The following is an 18,366-nucleotide window of genomic DNA, read 5'->3' as shown; positions in this document are numbered from 1 at the left end:
CACAATCTATTAGTAATAAGCATGAATTAGAAATAAGTTGTAGCTAGTTGAGCATTATAATTTTATTCCGTTTATGCTAAGAAACTTCATAATTGCTCTGATTGATTCTTCATCTACGTTATGTAAAATTGAATATATTGTTATCGGGGTTGGAAGTCCTTTATTGGCGAAAAAATTGTAGATATCCCAGTTTGGAATGGAGTTAATAGGGCATTCAAAAAATATGTGATTAAGATTTTCTATGGACCCACATTCGCAATAGGGATTGTCTGTCAGGTTCATTCTATGCATGTTTTCTTTTGTTAGACAGTGCCCTGTACGTAACCTAATAATTGTAGTGATGTGTCTTCGATCTATGAATGGAAGAATGGCAAACCATTTATTTTTAGGAAAGGTAGGTTGTACTTTTCGGTATTGATAGTCTTTGATTCTGATTAGGTTGTTCCATTTATTTCTGAAATCATCATACACTTTAGATTTAATGTCAGTATATATGTCTTGGACATCGAGGGGCATGGCCATTGGTATGTTCAAATTTCTTCCTATATTAGCTAGAGTGTCAGCTTCTTCGTTACCCGGGATATTTGAATGTCCTGGTATCTATGCTAATCTGATGTCAAATCCATTCTCAGTTGCATGAACTATACATAAGTTTTTTGTTTCAATAGACCAAAACTCTGATATATTTTTGACTGCATAACTGCTGATTTTTTCAATTGCACTGCTGGAATCCGAAAAAATAATTATTCTGAATAAGTTTTTCCTAAGTGCTAATTTAATTGCCTCATAGATTCCTATAATCTCCGCCTTACATACGGAGAGGTGATTTGGTAACTTTGAGCTGTATTTAATGTTGATATCTGGTATACTGATTCCAAACCCTGTTGTAAGATCTTTCTTCGATGCATCAGTGAATATAAAGGTATGGGTTGCTTTATATTTTTCTGTGTTTTTAAAAAATTGTTCTTTGATCATGGGATAATTTTTTTTTAGATTCAATGGAATTTTTTCAAGATTTTTTTTATTAGTTGGTTTGATTTAGAGCATGAAACATGACAGTTCAAATAAAACACTAAATAACTATACGCTCTGAGCTTCGCTGGTGTCGCTCCTAGCGGATTATGAATGCAACTTTCACCGGTAATTTTTAAACTTATTATTTAATTGTTATCGCTTAATATTTACAACGCAAAAAAGTAATTAAATTATAATCGATTTTTTTAAGATTTTGCTAATCATTTTAACGTTCTATTAATGAAATATTAATTTCTTACTTCGGATACTTTCACAATTATCGTGTACATGGCGCTTAGATTAATTTATAATTACATGTTACGGAATATTAAGAAAACTTAAATTAAGTATTTAAAACGTAAGTATATTTAAGGTAAAAATATACACCACAACTTTGACCAACTAATATTATTTCCTATTATAATATTTTTAATTTTATTGTTTTAAATTAATCACTTTGACATTTATGTCAAATTTCCAGTAAAAGCTTACAGACTTGTCACTACTGGCACTCGCGAAATTTTAATTATCCCCTCTACCTACGAGCTCATAGCGTATAGAGATATGTAATGTCAATAAAATTTAAGTCCCTTTTTTACATAAAAATATTAGTTTTGATTTCAACACTTTATAAGAACATAAGTAGGTAATTAATTTTAAAAAATAATCCAGAACCAGCTGTTTCCTTCACATAAATATAAAAAAAAACTTGTTATTTTCGTCCCCTTTTTAGACCCATTTAACCCAACCTAAATAATTGTACCTTCTTTCTTCTTGTTTTCTTCCATAAAATAAAATAAAATCTGTTACCGTCTTTTTTTCTTCAATAACAAATACTTTTTTTCAATAAATAATTTTATTATTCAATAGCAAAACCATTTGCCTAGATAAACACACTGAAATCTTCCTTAAATTTCTCAAAATGTCAAATGGTTAACGGTCAAATATAAAACTGCTAAATAAATGTACTTCTATTACAACTTCTTCAAAGCCCCAGGATCGATAAACACATACAATTATTGTATTACCGGAACACCCTAGCAAAAGAAAAAAAACAATAAAAATAACTGAACTAACCTCTTAAAACTCAAAACCAATATACTGACCAAAAATAACTTCAGCTTACCTTTAACACGCAAAAGGGTCACTTAAACAACTCTCAACCTGGCCATTAACAAACATCAAATTAATCTTTAGAGGTTTTCCAAAACAAATCTTCACGTGATCCAAATTTCCAGCACACCAACGGAAACCTCAACAAAAGAATTCCCAGCACATCCCATCAAAGAATCGAAAAACTAACATTTTCAATTAAAAACTGGGAATTCACTTGGCCGACCAGGCTTCAAAGTGCTTTCTCAAACTATCTTTATTGAAAAAAAATGAACGTTGTTATTTTGCTACCAAGGCGTTCAAAAACAAAAAAAAACTACAGCAAAAATCTTCTCTCACTAACTCACACAAAAAGCATATACATTTATCTAAACATACAAACTATACATCCAAGGACAAAATAATCGGTAACTCAATACCCAAAATTCAACAAACGTTGCTACCAAATTTTCAACCGTAATATCTCTTACTTACTTCTGTGATTTTATTCATTACCTACTGGAGGGTTTCAGACCTGTCAGCGAATATAACCGCGTCGTCTGCGTATCTTATGTTATTGATACATTCTCCGCTAATTCCGGCTCCAACATCATCTACTACTACTTAAAGGAGTTCCTCAGAGTATATTATGTTGAACAGCAGTGGTGATAGTATACCTACATCCCTGTCAGACCCCCGTTTGATTTTGATATTGTCGGATTCTCCTGCCTCTGTCCGGAGAGACGATGATTGATTCCAGTAAAGATTGTTAATAATTCTTAGATCACAGGTTGAAACCGTTGAAACAGGTGAAAATTCAAGTTTTCCATTTTAATAGTTATAAATTTAATGAAACAATTCTAAATACCATATTTAGATCGAACAAAGTGCTAAAAGCATGGATTTCACGGGAAACGTAAAAAAGTAAATAGAACCAAAGTTAGCCGCAGTTTTAGTGACGTAAATCTAAAGAAGTATAATACAACTGTGTGTATATGACAATAACATTGTTGTTTTTAGTATTTTCTTTACAATTTCATCACAATTTGTCACCTTTTAAACCTTCCTTGGACTTCTACAAATGTTTTAAAATCTAAATAGAAATTAACTAATTCGATTCAGTAATTCTGGAGCTGTTACAAAAAACATTCAATATTTACATATCGAAAACTTCCGGACACACTGCGTGACTTGTCGCATTAGGATTTTATAAGATTAGATCATGTACGGTATTATCATTTGTATATCACTCTGTACATTTTCTCTAATTGTTTCCAACAAAAACCACCCGTGATGCATCGCGTATAAAGAGATTGTAAGGAACTTGAAAAGCCATTAAAGTTTTGACAAATGATTTGTAGGAACGTTTACGTTTCAGGTGTACGTAGGACTTTCAGAACTGTTCAGCAGGCTTCAAGATGCTGACAAAAGCGCCAGATACGCCTCCAAAGCTTACGATCTTTCCCGGTCCCTTCAATTGGGAGATTTAAATTCAAGACACCACAGGTAAGGTTTCTCCACTTATCCAGGAAATTTATTGTGTTCTCCTTTGTGTAATAAGGCGAGAGGGCAGGGATATTTGCGTCTAAATTCAAATTTTCTAAAGATTTCGAAGTTCTAAACTTGTCATTGTCACGTTTTAATCCAATTTTATTCTATTAAAATATTTTCTATTATTAGATATATACAGCGTGACAATTTGGAAATTGTCTTAATTCTCTTAATTAAGATCGATCAATTTTGTTTTCATGAGGAACACTTTCCATAAATACAGAGTGAGTTTTATGTTTGGAAAGCCTCAATTATCTCGGAAATAGCTTGCACGATTTTTTATAGATTTTAATAATAAGGGTTTTCTAATGCGGCCGATATTATAGTGGTAATTACATTGTTGTCAGATCTTCCGTTTTTCTGAAAATCTAATGAATTTGCTTATATTTTCAAATGGAACACCCAGTTCTAAGTCTTTAAAAAATACTGATTATTTTTCATGTTATATTGCCTATACCTGAATGCGATAATTTTGAAGTTATTGCTACATTTATTTAAAAAAATAAATAAACAAATCAATTTTTAAATTTAATATTATATAAAAAATATCAAAAAAGTATACAAAATATAAAAGTCAATATTTTCGGCCCGGTTAGACATTATTTTAGGTTCTTTGAAAACATAAGTTAAACATCTATTTTTTGAAATTACGAAGTACCTATGTTCAAGCTCAAACCTTCTTCTATCAGCTCCCTATAATAATTTTTGGCATGTTTTATTCTAAATCACTGTTTTTTTAATTGTTAATGAAGCGCATATGAGAGGACGGGCGATCGGGCTTCATTAACAACTAAGAAACAATGTTTTAAAATTAAATAATCCCAAACTACTTATCGGTATCTCATAAAATAAGGTTGGATCTTGAATTAGCTACTTCGTAGTTTCAAAAATAATATTTTTTACTTGTGATTTTGAACCTTGAAAATCGTCATTTTTCTATTTTTTTCAGTTTTAAATTGTTTATAACTCGGAAACAATTAACTTTAGAGAAAAATTATAATAGACCTTTTTTATTCCCAATAATCTAAAGAACCTAACGTAATGTCTACCCGGGCTGAAAAAATAGATTTTTATAATTTCTTTAATTTTTTTTTTAATAAATGTAGCAATAACTCCAAAATTATGACATTTAGTTATAGGGAATAAAACAAGAAAAATAATTAGTATTTCTTAAGGCTATGGGTACATAATTCGCAAATATTTTACGTGTATCCCTACTTTTTCTGTCTTTACACGGCAAATTACGTGTAGTAAAACTCACACTGGTGTGAATATGTAAACATTACTAGAATGTCATTCTACTTGAAAATGTCATAATTAATTTAAAGAGATGGCTTTTGAATGTTCTTGGATAACTGTTGTTTTTATAATTGCAAATTATTAATTCAGTTAATAAATGTGATAATTTTTTCACTAACTATGTTTTCAGTGATTGTAATAATTTATTTGTACAACAAAAACTAATAATCAATCGAGAAAAGAGGAAAAGTGTTAAAGTGATTTTTTAATAATATGTTGTTATTTTGGAACGCTTACAATTTTGAACATCTCTAACAACAAAATACTTGGATCACAGGATATATCAATCTGATGTATTCTCTGCTTGGATCTTCCACAAATAATACACAATAAATAACTTTTTATTAAGTTCACGTCTTAAATCAATTATTTATCAAATACACTATATATCAATAATATTTAATCAATTTCTCAAAATATTCCCGATGCAATGTCAAATATTTAAAATTGTCACTGATTGTCAGTGTCTGACTGACAATATATGCTGACAATATTATATTCGGTTGAGTGCGTTGTAAGACAAAGACAGATTTGGAAAATATTACCACGGCATTTTGTTCATTTTTTTCAAATCCTGAAAAAACCAATAAATATTTTTGAAAAATTTAAACGCAGAATGAAAGACTAAATTATTATCGAGGGCCGAAAGTCCCTTAGAATAAATAAAAAGTTTATTTTGAATGAGATATTTGAAATTAAAAATCACACTAAATTTTCTCTTAGTTTTTTCACCCCTGTAACTTATTAAAATAAACATTATAGAAGTTCTCGGGGACTTTCGGCCCTCGCTAATAACGTAATCTTTCATTCTGCGTTTAAATTTTTTAAAAATACTTATTAGTTTTCTCAGGATTTGAAAAAAGTGAATCCCCATTTGAATAGCATTGCAGCCGAAAATACGTACCGATCCTCTTAAGGACTTCAATACGAAAAAAGTATACAGGATGTTCCATTTGAAATAAGAAAGTTCATTAGATTTCCAGAAAAACAGAAGATCTGACAACAATGTAATTACGACTATAATATCGGCCGCATCAGAAGACCTTTACCTATCAAAATCGTTCTAGCTGTTTCCGAGGTAATTGAGGCTTTCCATACATAAAACTCACACTGTATATTTGGTCCGAAGTTTGAACTTCCTGGAAAGAAAAAATGTTGTCCTTGCCATTTCAAATGAGAAGAGGGATCAAGTGACACATTATTTTAAAGGGAATTTCATTTTCTCTCAAAAGTAGTCATACCTATTTAATATTTATGGCCCAACAATAATTGCCAAAAAATAGCTTTCAAAAGTTACAGAAGAATTAGAATTTGACTATACTAAAATTACTGCTGCTATTCTAAAGCTCTGAAGAAATACCAACAGAATGACTGTAGTCTGAGTTTATTGCAGTTCCAAAAAAAACAGGAGCAAACAATGCGAAGAATACCGTACGAGAAGCCTCATGAGTGATCTCCTACAATTGCTTTTAAAGATAATCGGATACAACCAGTTCGGCTTCACAAATGCTGTTAGTACGAGAGAGGCTTTGTTCTCAATACAAGTCTTATTCCAGAGACGTAAAGACGTCAATTGTGAGTTATACGCATGTCTGGTTGATTACGAGAAAGCGTTTGATCGAGTACATCACGCCAAAATGATGCTAATACTGAAAGAAGCCAGAATTGACAACCAAGATCTGAAAATAATTAGGAACCTTTATTGGAATCAGAGCGAAAATCTCAGAGGTGAAGGTGAATACACCGAATATGTGAAAATCATGCGTGGAGTGAGGCACGGTTGTATTTTGTCTCCTCTAATCTTTAATATATACTCTGAAAGAATATTTATCGAAGATTTGGACGAAACTGAAAAAGGTATTCTACTAAACGGGTATCGGCTAAACAAAATCAAACATGCAGCTGACAACCTAGAGTAGAGTATTTGCAGACAACCTAGAAGTCATGCAACTCCTTATGATGATGAAGTCCAAAATTACGTATTACAGTCAGCAATATGGACATAAAGAAGACAAAGCTTATGATCATTAACAAGAAAAAGACAATAAAAAGTCTGTTCTACGTCAACCAAACCCCTGTAGAAAGATTGAAGCACTAAAACTACCTCTGCATAAGTGAAGGATTGGCTAACAACCAAGAGATAAGAGTACGTATTTGAAAAAGATACACCTTCAACTGGATGGAGGCCTTCTTCAAGAGAAATCCAACCTCTCTCTTGGTAAAAAAGTAAGAATGCTGCAATAATGCTACATCCTCTCTGTCCTTTTTTATGGTGTTGAATGATGGACCTTGAACGAAGGTATGTGCTGAAAATTAGAAGCATTTGAGATGTAGTCATATCAGAGAATACTTAAAATCTCGTGGACTGAAAAGTCACAAATGAGGAGGTTCTTAGAAGAATGGAGAAAAACCGAGAGGTACTGACCACCATCAAATCTCGAAAGTTACAATACTTCGTACATGTTATGCGAAATGAATGCAGTCCTTCTACAAACCTTCCTCTAGCAAGAAAAAATATTTGGAAATCGAGGTCCCGAAAGAAGAAGAACATCCTGGTTAAAGAACCTCAGAAGCTGGTTCAACATAACATATGTGGAGGTTTTCGGCGATGCTGCAAATAAGATAAAGACTGCCATGATGATAGTCAATATTCGTCACGGATAAGCACATGAAGAAGATTATACAACTACTCTAGACCGAAAGAGACATAAGGAAACACTCCATGATATTTATTGCAAGGTGATTACATGATCCTAGTAGGATATACTGAAGATGATTAGAAATTAGAGTCTTTAGAAGGCTCTAATACAGAAGGAAGCAGTTTTTGAAGAAAGTGGTTTAAAATGTAGCAGGCAAAAACATAATTGGCCATCTAGATTTACATTATACAGTACTTTAATCAAATTAATTTTAAAAACTGATGATTATATGTATGTATTTATGATATCTTTTAGAGCTGCTCTTCTTCAGATGGCTTCAGCGTTAAGAAAACAAGGAGAATTGGGAGATGCGCATGATTATTGTTCGGTAAGTTGAAAATAATTACATAATTAAATTCCCTAAATATAATATTGCAAAGGTATAAATTCCCGATCAGATAGTGATCTACGAATTGTACAGTAGGGTGCATCGAAAAAATAAAAGTTGGAAATATTATATCTAATAGCGTAAAAAAGTTGCTAGTGATATTTTTCAGCATAATAGTATTTTTAATTTTTTTCTAAGCGAATTTTCTGCCCCCCAACGGCCTTGAATTTTATTAAATATCTGATTTTTATGGAAATTTCAATTTATATTATTTGGAATAAAATATGTGCTAACTCGATCTAAGATCAATTAAAGAAAACTTAAAATGTTGTCAATTACAAATTTAAACGATATTTAAAATTTTATTTGTTTTTTCAGTCTCCCTTTGAAATATCCCGCTTCGTGAGTCCATGCGTGTAATTCTCACTTATGTTTGGTGCGATGTCTTACTTTGTTATTATTGTTGTTTGTAAATTAAAGATTTTTAAAATAGATAAACCAGGACCATGGGGAATAAAATCAAGATGTGCTGCGAACCGCCCCATTTTTGGGCAACCACCAAATATACCTGAAAATGTTTTACCGAAATATAAACAAGCGATGAAGTTTTGTGGTTGCAAGAGGATAAAAGCAAGAAAGAACCAGAATTTTCTGGTATTGCCAAACAGGTTGCAATTAAATTGTAGAAAATATGGAAAAAGGCTCTAATTCCAATAATTTAACATACAAGAATTATTCAGCTTTTAAAAGCCTATCATGACAAATATATGAAACTTGTGGGACCATTTAAGAACAGGCAAAACAGTGAATTTTACAAAAATAAAATTTAATGCTTTAAGAACAAAAGTAAAACTGCACGTTTCGATCTAGCAGCATGCAAATGTGACACTCTGATTAATTGTCTTTGTAGCAAATCTCATAAAGTGCCTCTGGATGAGCGCGAATTTCTATTAAATCAAAGAGGTCCCAGAGATAAGCTCGATTGATAGGGAAAATAAAAACAAATATAATCAGAGAGAACAACGGTAAAAGAAGAAAGTTACCGACGCAAAGACAAAACTTTAGCTCAAGTAAAAAACAGTACCAAGTTTCATGGTCAATCGATCGTGGAAGAACACATAACACTTGTGCATGAGCCAGGGTGCAAATATTTCGGATATGGGTATCCGCTGTCTGGTATATCAGAAAGTAAAGTAGAAAGTATCAAATCTAGCTATTGCATGTGACGAAACAATCGTAAATACTGGCGTTAAGGGTGATATAATACGGCTGTTAGAAGAACATCTTAAAAAACAGCTTCAGTGGTTTGTATGTCTGCAACATTCAAATGATCTACCCCTTGGACATCAAAAGAAGTTTTCCAGTGTCCAAATCAGAAAACGTGAGTGTCTTCAAACTTTCTCCTATAAAAATTATTATTCAAACGACTACTTTGAGTTAATTAACTAACGAGAATATCACCTTATAGAACCACCTATATTCTCTAGATTTTCGAGTGACAATCTGCGAGAGAATCTAACTTAGACCCTTTTAACATTGAGATTGAGAAATATCACTGGATGGATTTATAAAAGCTCGAATTGATTCCAGAAAAACTATGCCTCACTTTAATTCTAAATCGGAAGACATCTTCGAATAGAATGCTTTTACCATATTTTTTTGTAATATTTATATACCTAATTTTGTACTTTGCTTTATATTTATTTTAGGCTTAAAAAACTTGGGTGACGTCAGGGAGACGGATAAGTTAGGCTATTTTGTAATAAAAAGAATGTTTTAGTATACTTTTCTTAAGTAAATTTTTTAATTGCCTTGTGAAACCAGAAAATATTTTCCAATTTAAACCGAATTTATTTATTCAAGTTCTATAAGGTATTACATTTCCCTTACAAAAGAAATTCGAATATTAATGTATTTTTTCTAATTTTTAGTTGCCGTGTGGGGCAGAAAATATATTTTTATTTCAACTCAATTTTACTAAAATACTAAAAAGTGTGTTAAGCAACTTTTGTGAGCTATTACATTTTCGTTTCGAAATAAAAAACTTTTTCGTCTGTTAACATTTTTTCAAAATTTTTAATTATCTTGGGGGGCAGAAGATATTTTCCAATTTCGAAAAAAATTTAACAAAATCATTAACAGTTGATTGGGCAACTTTTGTGAGGTATTACTTTTCTATCGTAAAAAAAAAATTTTTTCGCCTTTTTCGATGCACCCTATTGTACATCTCTTTATTGACTTGTATACTTCTCAATCTATTGCTCTCTCTCCTCCCTCTTTCCCCTTCCCTCCATCTCTTTCTTTATTCATGCCAAATAAATTTCTTCTTCTTCTTTCTCTTTTTATTGGCTTGCATACTAAATAATTTTTGATTATTTCTGTACTCTCATATTCTTGATATAAGTATATGGTAGGGGAGCAAAGTATGCTAAATGTGCAGTCACTCGAGCGTTGTGGGGACCTATTGGGTTGTGAAGAGTAGGTCCTAAAACCAAAAAAAAGTTAAGTAAAGTTTTCCATTTTAGTCAGGACTTTCCATTTTTAATTTAATTTTCCATTTCCAACAATCGTTTTTTAGATTATAGCGCCATCTATCCATAATTCGAAAAAATGTCTCGAATAAAAGTTACTTATTTTTACGTAAGGAATCCAAATCTGCAATAAAAAATGGGGCTCCCATTTAAGATTTTAAAGTGACCCCCCACCCCACCTCCGTGGGGGGTCGTGTTTGGTGCCACTCGATAGATTTTTCAAAAATATTGAATAAGTGTATTTTTCATTTTTTCGATCTGATGTTCATTTCGCGAAATATCGCGGGATTCGTATTTAAAATTTTAAATTTAAGCCCTCTCCGTGGGAAGTCGTGTTTGGTATCATTCGATAGAGTTTTGAAAAATATTGAGCATGTATTTTTTAGTTTTTCGATCTGTCATTCATTTTGCGAAATATTCGCTTTTTTCTTATGAACCTTGAAGATTTGAAGGTTCTTTTAAAATATACACTGTTTTGCATGTACTTAACTTACCTTATCTTAATCTGACGATTTCGAGTTTTTCTAAGGATAGATTTTTTTTCCGCCCCCCCCCCTTAACGAACTCCCCTGCATTAAGAGCCAATATATGGTAGAGGTACATTTTCAGGGTACAACGTTTCTCCCCATGTAATAATCTGACGCGCTCGAGTAACTGCAAAAATCCCCGCTTGAGCTCCCCTACCAATAGTAATGACATATTTTTTTTATGTTTTTTAGGAAGCAACACGATTGGCATTAGTTTCTGGAGACCAAGCCACTTACGCCCGAAGTATACGAATTATGGGGGACATTTATAGAAAAAAGTCTGATATTAATGTGAGTATCTCTTGCAATTGAGTTATTTATTTTCATATTTTTAAGTATCACCATAATTCTGTAAAAGAAATGTTTTCACATACTTTAACTATTTAAGTCCTGTAATGGATATCATCTTTGTTTGGTACCCTTTTATACTTCTTTTTTATTATTTCATTAACTGATATACTGCGGCAAAGAATACTGCTCAAAGAAACAATGTTAAGCCTCTGAATCAGATTGATAATAAGTGTAAATTTAAAGCAATGAAAAGTAAAATTACAACTTCAACATTAAATAGGTTGTAACATCTCAAAAACTATTCACCATAAATGTTCATCCCCCGCACTTCTCGCAAACTTAAACAATATCTGAAAAACTCCATGTCACAATATAAACCTCAATGACCAGATCATACCCACAAAACCAAATAGCCCTTAATTCCAAATATTGCTCTGTGCGCTCTATCTGTTCAGAGTAAATTAAACCGTCAGAAACTTCTCTGAGTCCGATGTGCCTCCAGCATCTGCAAATAATTATTCGGTCCCCATTACCCATTCTATTTCTATATTTGACATATAAAGAGGACCGTTGTTTTCGACAAACAATCAAAACAAATTAACATGCATGAGATGCAGATTGTTTGTTCGATTGAAGCCTGCGTTAGTTTGGCAGTAACTGCAATTTTGTCTCACAAATGAGGTCTAACTGGGAGGGTAATTTAACTGAAGATAGTTCATAAAAAGTCATTATAAATCAGTATAATATGTAACAAATTAATTCAGAAAAAATATCATCATAAAATTAGTCTAGGGCCTAGATGGAAAAGATGAAAAGATAGAAAACATATTAAGTTGTGAGATAAAAAGAAACGAAGCTAGAAGAGGTGGGAAACTTAGCGATAAAAACCTATAAAATTACATTCTATTTACTGTTTCCCACCTTTAGACGTATCGGACGAGCTTGGCAACTACCACTGTCACAGTGACAGTATGGAAGGGCTGGTTTTGTTTCATTGTCCTGTCATATTATCCCGGAGGCATCATTAAAATTTTGTTTTTTGAATTATCCGAATATCTCTTTTCTTGTAAGAGCTGTACCATTTTTTGTCAATAAAAACACTGATTGACTCATAAAATAGAGGTTGGATTGATAAGATTAGAATGGTCCGAATGCAGCCCAGATCTCAATCCTATTGAGTATTTATGGGATGAATTAAAAAAAGCTATTTGGCGTCATCCTAGGCCTCCAGAAAATTTGGTACAGTTATGGCCCTGGTAGAGGAATATCGGGTTATTCCCGAGGCAAGGATAACACATCTTTATTCGATGCCAAACAGATTGCGAGCAGTCGTTGCTGCAAGAGGTGGACATACCCGCTATTGAATTGTTTGGTTTTGTTTTTAATTTTGTTTTGTTTTGTTAATTTTAGTAAGTTTGATATTTTTAATTAAAAAAACCTTCAAAGCAGTGTCTTTATTTACAGCTCTTACAAGAAACGAGATATTTGGATAATTCAAAAAACAAAACCTTACTGATACTTCCAGGATAATACAAAATGAGTATGAAACAAAATCAGCCCTCAAAAATTTTACACAGAATTTTTTAAAGTTAAGAGAAAATACAACGTATAATGCCATCTAAGCAAAAAAAATTGTTACTGGAATAATACAAAACGACATCAATACATGTACCTACAAAATGATGCAAGAATCTTGAAAATCGAAGAACAAATAATAAAGTTATAGATTGTCAAACTTAATCAAAAATCATAAATAATAAACCAATACACATTACAATTGCAAAAACATGAAATGCATATGAATAGTACGTCTAAATTACGTACAGTTATATACAGTATTGTTTATTTCTTGTTAAAATAGTCAGTCAATGTGAAATAGCTATTTGTATAACAAGGGAGGAAAGTGCTACTTTTCCTCCCGAGAATGAAGTTAAGTAATAATTCAAAGGAGGAAAAGGCACTTTACTCCCATGAGTCCCATGTTATACATATGGATTTTCCACCTTCCTCAAATAACAAGTCATTTTTCATTTTTACTTAATTTATTTATATAACTAACCAACAAAATTTATTAGAACTAAAACTAACAAGTAGGTACAATATAACTGTCAACTGTCAAATATGAGGCAAATTATTAATGTAAAAATTGTTAAATCAAAATAACAATTTACTGTTTTTTACCATTCTGCAAAATACAGGGTGCTTTATAAATAAACGTTAAAATGTATAGATACTTACGTAATAGAAAATAGATATTGTGCAGGGCGTCAATAAGTTATATTTCATGAATGAAATACCATTGAGGTCACTTTTACTTTTCCTCCCTAGGGAGAAAAAGTACAACTTTGCTCCCTACAATCAGGTCCGGAAAAGTAGAGGTACTTTCGGTAGAGGTAGGTGGAAAAATGTTTGTTTTGTCTGACGAAAATCGGTCCGGGTTAGCCGGACTTCCGGGTTATCGGAGGCTGACTTATCAGGGTTCCACTGTATTATGAAAAGTTGTTTGGAATTAAAACTATTGTTATTCCTACGAATTTTCATATTATTTTCGAGAATGACGATATTCATGGTAGAAAGTTTTCAAATTGCCACCCTGTAGATATATTTTAACTTGAATACAATATAAAAACAGTCAGTTATCTTTTACAGAAATACATAATATATTTTTTGTTTGTAAAACATTTTGATTGGTCACGCCCAAATTTTGTATCACAATTGATTGTGGTTTTTAAATTTTAATGTCCCGACCGAACGCCCTCACAGCACCGTTCGGCGTCCTGCAAATTAGATGTATCAGCTGCTGCACCAAATGTGGCGCACATAATTGATTGATCCGGACCGAATTAATCAAATTCCAAAAACTTTATCAATTTGCGGTATAAACGTAAATTGACTACTAGAAAATTCATCTTCATTTAAAAGTTTCCGGTTTCGGGTTGAGGTGAAACTTCGAGAATGTTTTAGGCCTGGATCCCGCGTACCAAAAAAAAGTTATTAATAGCAAGCTGAACTTTTGTTAATAGCTTAACGGTGTCTAGTTGGACAAACTTTGATCTACGGGAACACTGGAACAGGGGAAGTTTTAATTGTGGAACAGGTTACAGGTTTCGAATGGCAGACTACGAAAACGTCCCATGTATTTTGTTTGACAGAACTTCCAATTGATTTGTTACCCTTTCATTAAACTCTCATGCAAAAATGAGACTGCTATTCACCACTAACATAATGCCTGTTATTTGACATGTTCTACGTGTAGGACTTGTTAAAATGCCCAACATATTTGTCGGACAAAAATTTTTCATATACATACATACAGGGTAGCTAGAAAGTATGGAAACACGGTAATATCTCGGGGACAGCTGGAACAATTTTTATAGATTTTTGTGGGTAAGGCTTTTCTAATACGGCCGATATTATAGTGGTAATTACATTGTTGTCAAATCTTCCGTTTTTCTGGAAATAGTCCTTAAAAGTCCTTAAAAAATACTGAGTATTTTTCATGTTATATTCCCTATACCTAACCATAATTTCAGAGTTATTGCTGCATTTATTTAAAAAAAATTAAACAAATTATAAAAATCAAATTTTTCGACCCGAATAGTAATTATTTTAGGTTCTTTGGATCATTGGGAACAAAAAAGGTCTTTTGTAATTTTTCTTTAAAGCTAATCGTTTCTAAGTTATAAACAATTTAAAACTGAAATAAATCGAAAAATTACGATTTTCAAGATTCAAAAACACACGTAAAAAAATAATTTTTGAAATTACGAAGTACCTAAATTCAAGCTCAAACCTTTTTCTATCAGCTCCCTATAAGAATTTTTGGCATGTTTTATTCTAAATCATTGTTTTTTTAATTGTTAATGAAGCGCATATGAGAGGACGGGCGATCGGGCTGCATTAGCAACTAAAAAACAGTATATTAAAATGAAATAAGCCCAAATTACTCATCTGTAACTGATAAAATAAGGTTTGACCTTAAATATAGGCACTTTGTAGTTTCAAAAATATAATTTTTTACTTGTGTTTTTGAACGTAGAAAATCGTGATTTTTCGATTTTTTTCAGTTTTGAATTGTTTATAACTCAAAAACTATGAACTTTAGATAAAAATTACAAAAGACTTTTTTTAATGATTCAAGGAATCTAAAATAATGTCTACCCGGGTCGAAAAAGTTGATTTTTATAATTTGTTTAATTTTTTTTTAATAAATTCAGCAATAACTCCGATATCATGACATTTAGCTATAGGGAATATAATATGAAAAATAATCAGTATTTTTAAGGACTTCAAAACGCAAAAAATATACAGGTCGTTCCATTTGAAATAAGTAAGTTCATTAGATTTCCAGAAAAACTAAAGATTTGACAACAATGTAATTACCACTATAATATCGGCCGTATTAGAAAACCGTTAACCATCAAAAGCTATAAAAATCGTTCCAGCGGTTTCCGAGAAATTACCGTGTTTCCATACTTTCTCGCTACCCAGTATAAAGTTTGCTATTGAATAAACTTAAAAATAACCTGCTAGTTTTCATAATAATAAACTTGTCAGAATGACACGTTGCACAATTAAAATCACGTTCCACAATTAAAACTTCCCCTGTTCCAGTGTTCCCATACATCAAAGTTTGTTCGACTAGGACTAGACACCGTTAAGCTATTAACAAATTTTCAGCTTGCTATTAATCAACTTTTTTTTGGTACGCGGGATCCAGGCCTATGTTTCTTTGCGAGAGAATAATTGATTTTTTTATACCTCTTGCCATTCAGGGAATGAGGTGTTTTATATAGTTTACTGGATTGTGATATATTATGTAGGTCTTTGGTGATAAACGATATGTATGGAAATACAAAACAAGATTGATGTTTTTTTCAAATTGCGGTATGGTTTCTTGCTGTTTTATTGTCTATTTATTATATCTATACTATGTACTAATATAAAAAATAGAAATATATTGTTCCGAAGAAAACACTTCATGGATGTAATATGTTTTTAACGTATTAGACCAGTGTATTTAGCACAAAATAAATCGATTTTTAAATATAGCACCTAGAGATTTGCAAATTTTTGCATTGTGTTCAGAATGACGTCAGGAAAAAAGTCTACTATACAAAAATGGGTGGAAATGCATAATTGCACGTTGAAAGTGCATAAACATCTCAAAATAAGTATATTAACCCTTAAACGCCCAAGGGTGGGTAAAAAATGTCCACCTAATGTGTATTTCCTTGTAACATATTTATTACGTATTCAAAAATTTTTCAAAAATTATTTATTGTTAAAAATACAGCCCTTTATCGAATGTTAATTTGGTTATTCGCGGTGTGCAAGTACTTGGAAGGGATACGCGAAACGGTCGTGCGCGAATAGCGGAGAAATATTGCAACTTTCTTAAATAATTCATATTGTCAACTGAAATTGTCAAATTGACGTACATTTCATACCTATTGTCATTTAAAAAGAAAAATTATATATTGCTTCACAATATTGATATGATATGCAATTATTATATAAAGGTAAATTTAATTAATTATATTTTGCTTGCAATACTGCATTTTAATAACTAATTTTATTTACTACATACAATTGTTTACGTTTGAATAACACAACCTAAATCTTATTTTTTCTTCTTATTATTTTTTTTGGACTATGGCCTTGACAATTATCCAGTAACCAGGACCATATGATTGGCCAATATAATTAAAAGTGCGAATAAAAGTTCAGAGCGTAGAAATAGGTGTCGCTTTTCCGAACTTGCACGGTCCCAATACCGATATTTTTGAAAATAAAAGTAGTATCTTAAGTTAAATATGGGTGGGCACAAAAAGTACACCCTTGGTAAAGCTTGTTATTAAAGGTTTCTATATAATTTCTCATTGGTACGAACGTAATCCATATAATTATTGACGTCTAATTACATAATCGACATAATTATCCGCCATTGAGGATTCTGAATGGAAGAATGTGGAGAAAATCGACAAATCTGAATTACTGGCTTTTACTGGTATGTTAATTTTGATGAACATCGTAATTTTGTTGTAAGGTTTGTAAATTGTTTATATTAATATTTTAGAAGATGCTGTGTTTAGTAAGCATAATATTCTTAAGTTTAATCCATTTGCAACAACTCTCAATAAATATAATATTAGCTATTTTCGAGGTGGACATTTTTTACCCACCCTTGGGCGTACATGGAACCTAAAAAAGGTTGGGCGTTTAAGGGTTAAGGGCCAGATTTTGTTATTCAGGGGGTTTTGTGGTCACTGAACACGAATACGAAATCAGAACCGACCCCCGAAGTACCTGGTGCTCAGGGTGGCTGCTAAGGCACGTCATCTGCAGTTTAGAGGGTTTTCGGCACTAAATTGATACAAACAGATTATCTGGGGTTTTTGGAGGTGCTAAACATGAGTATTATATCAGAACCGACCCTCGCAGCACCTAGTGCCCAGGATGACAGATATACACGTCATCTTCTATCATTTTGAGGCTTTCTGACACTACATTGATGCAAATAGATTACTTGAGGGGTTTTTGGGATTGCTGAACACGAATACACCATCAGAACCGACCTCCTCAAACCGAAAATCCTCGTAATTCCATAATATGGCGTGGATATCCGTTACCCTGGGCACTAGGTGCTCCGAGGGTCGGTTTTGAAGTCATATTAGGAACTCCATTGCTTTCTACTACTCTAGTCATCTAATCAACCAATAACAAAAAAGTCTAATTCTTCCTTCTTTTATCATTAACCAATAAAAAAATATCTAAGCCTCCTACACTTATTATCGACCAATAGAGAAAATCAAAATGCATTCTGAACCCAACCTATTTGGTAGGGAACCATCAAAAATCATTACGCAAACTCAACGGACCTGTCCCAGTTCTAACAATTCTCAAGAAAAATATTGCTGAATCCACGATTCTACACCTGTGCTTTCCGATACTGATATTAGCACGTTGGCGTATCCAACTTCCAAAATTCGTGGTGCCAGTCGATCATTAAAATACAATGTATCTCTTTTTTA

At 32.1% G+C, this 18,366-nt stretch overlaps 1 protein-coding gene across 1 annotated transcript in view; it reads left to right on the top strand.

Annotated features, from left to right (window-relative positions):
- LOC114338317 (43 kDa receptor-associated protein of the synapse homolog) overlaps nt 1-18,366 on the top strand; it is a 186,854-nt gene that overhangs the window by 141,969 nt on the left and 26,519 nt on the right. The window contains exons 6-8 of the mRNA XM_028288932.2: nt 3,485-3,612; nt 7,911-7,983; nt 11,234-11,332. Of these exons, the coding sequence (XP_028144733.1) occupies nt 3,485-3,612; nt 7,911-7,983; nt 11,234-11,332 (300 nt within the window). The remainder of the gene's footprint in view (nt 1-3,484; nt 3,613-7,910; nt 7,984-11,233; nt 11,333-18,366) is intronic.

This window comes from Diabrotica virgifera, chromosome 5 (assembly GCF_917563875.1).
Source record: "Diabrotica virgifera virgifera chromosome 5, PGI_DIABVI_V3a".
NCBI classification, from domain to species: Eukaryota; Metazoa; Arthropoda; class Insecta; order Coleoptera; family Chrysomelidae; genus Diabrotica; species Diabrotica virgifera.
The sequence above is the reverse complement of the archived record's forward strand: the minus strand, read 5'-3'. Positions and strand labels throughout refer to the sequence as shown.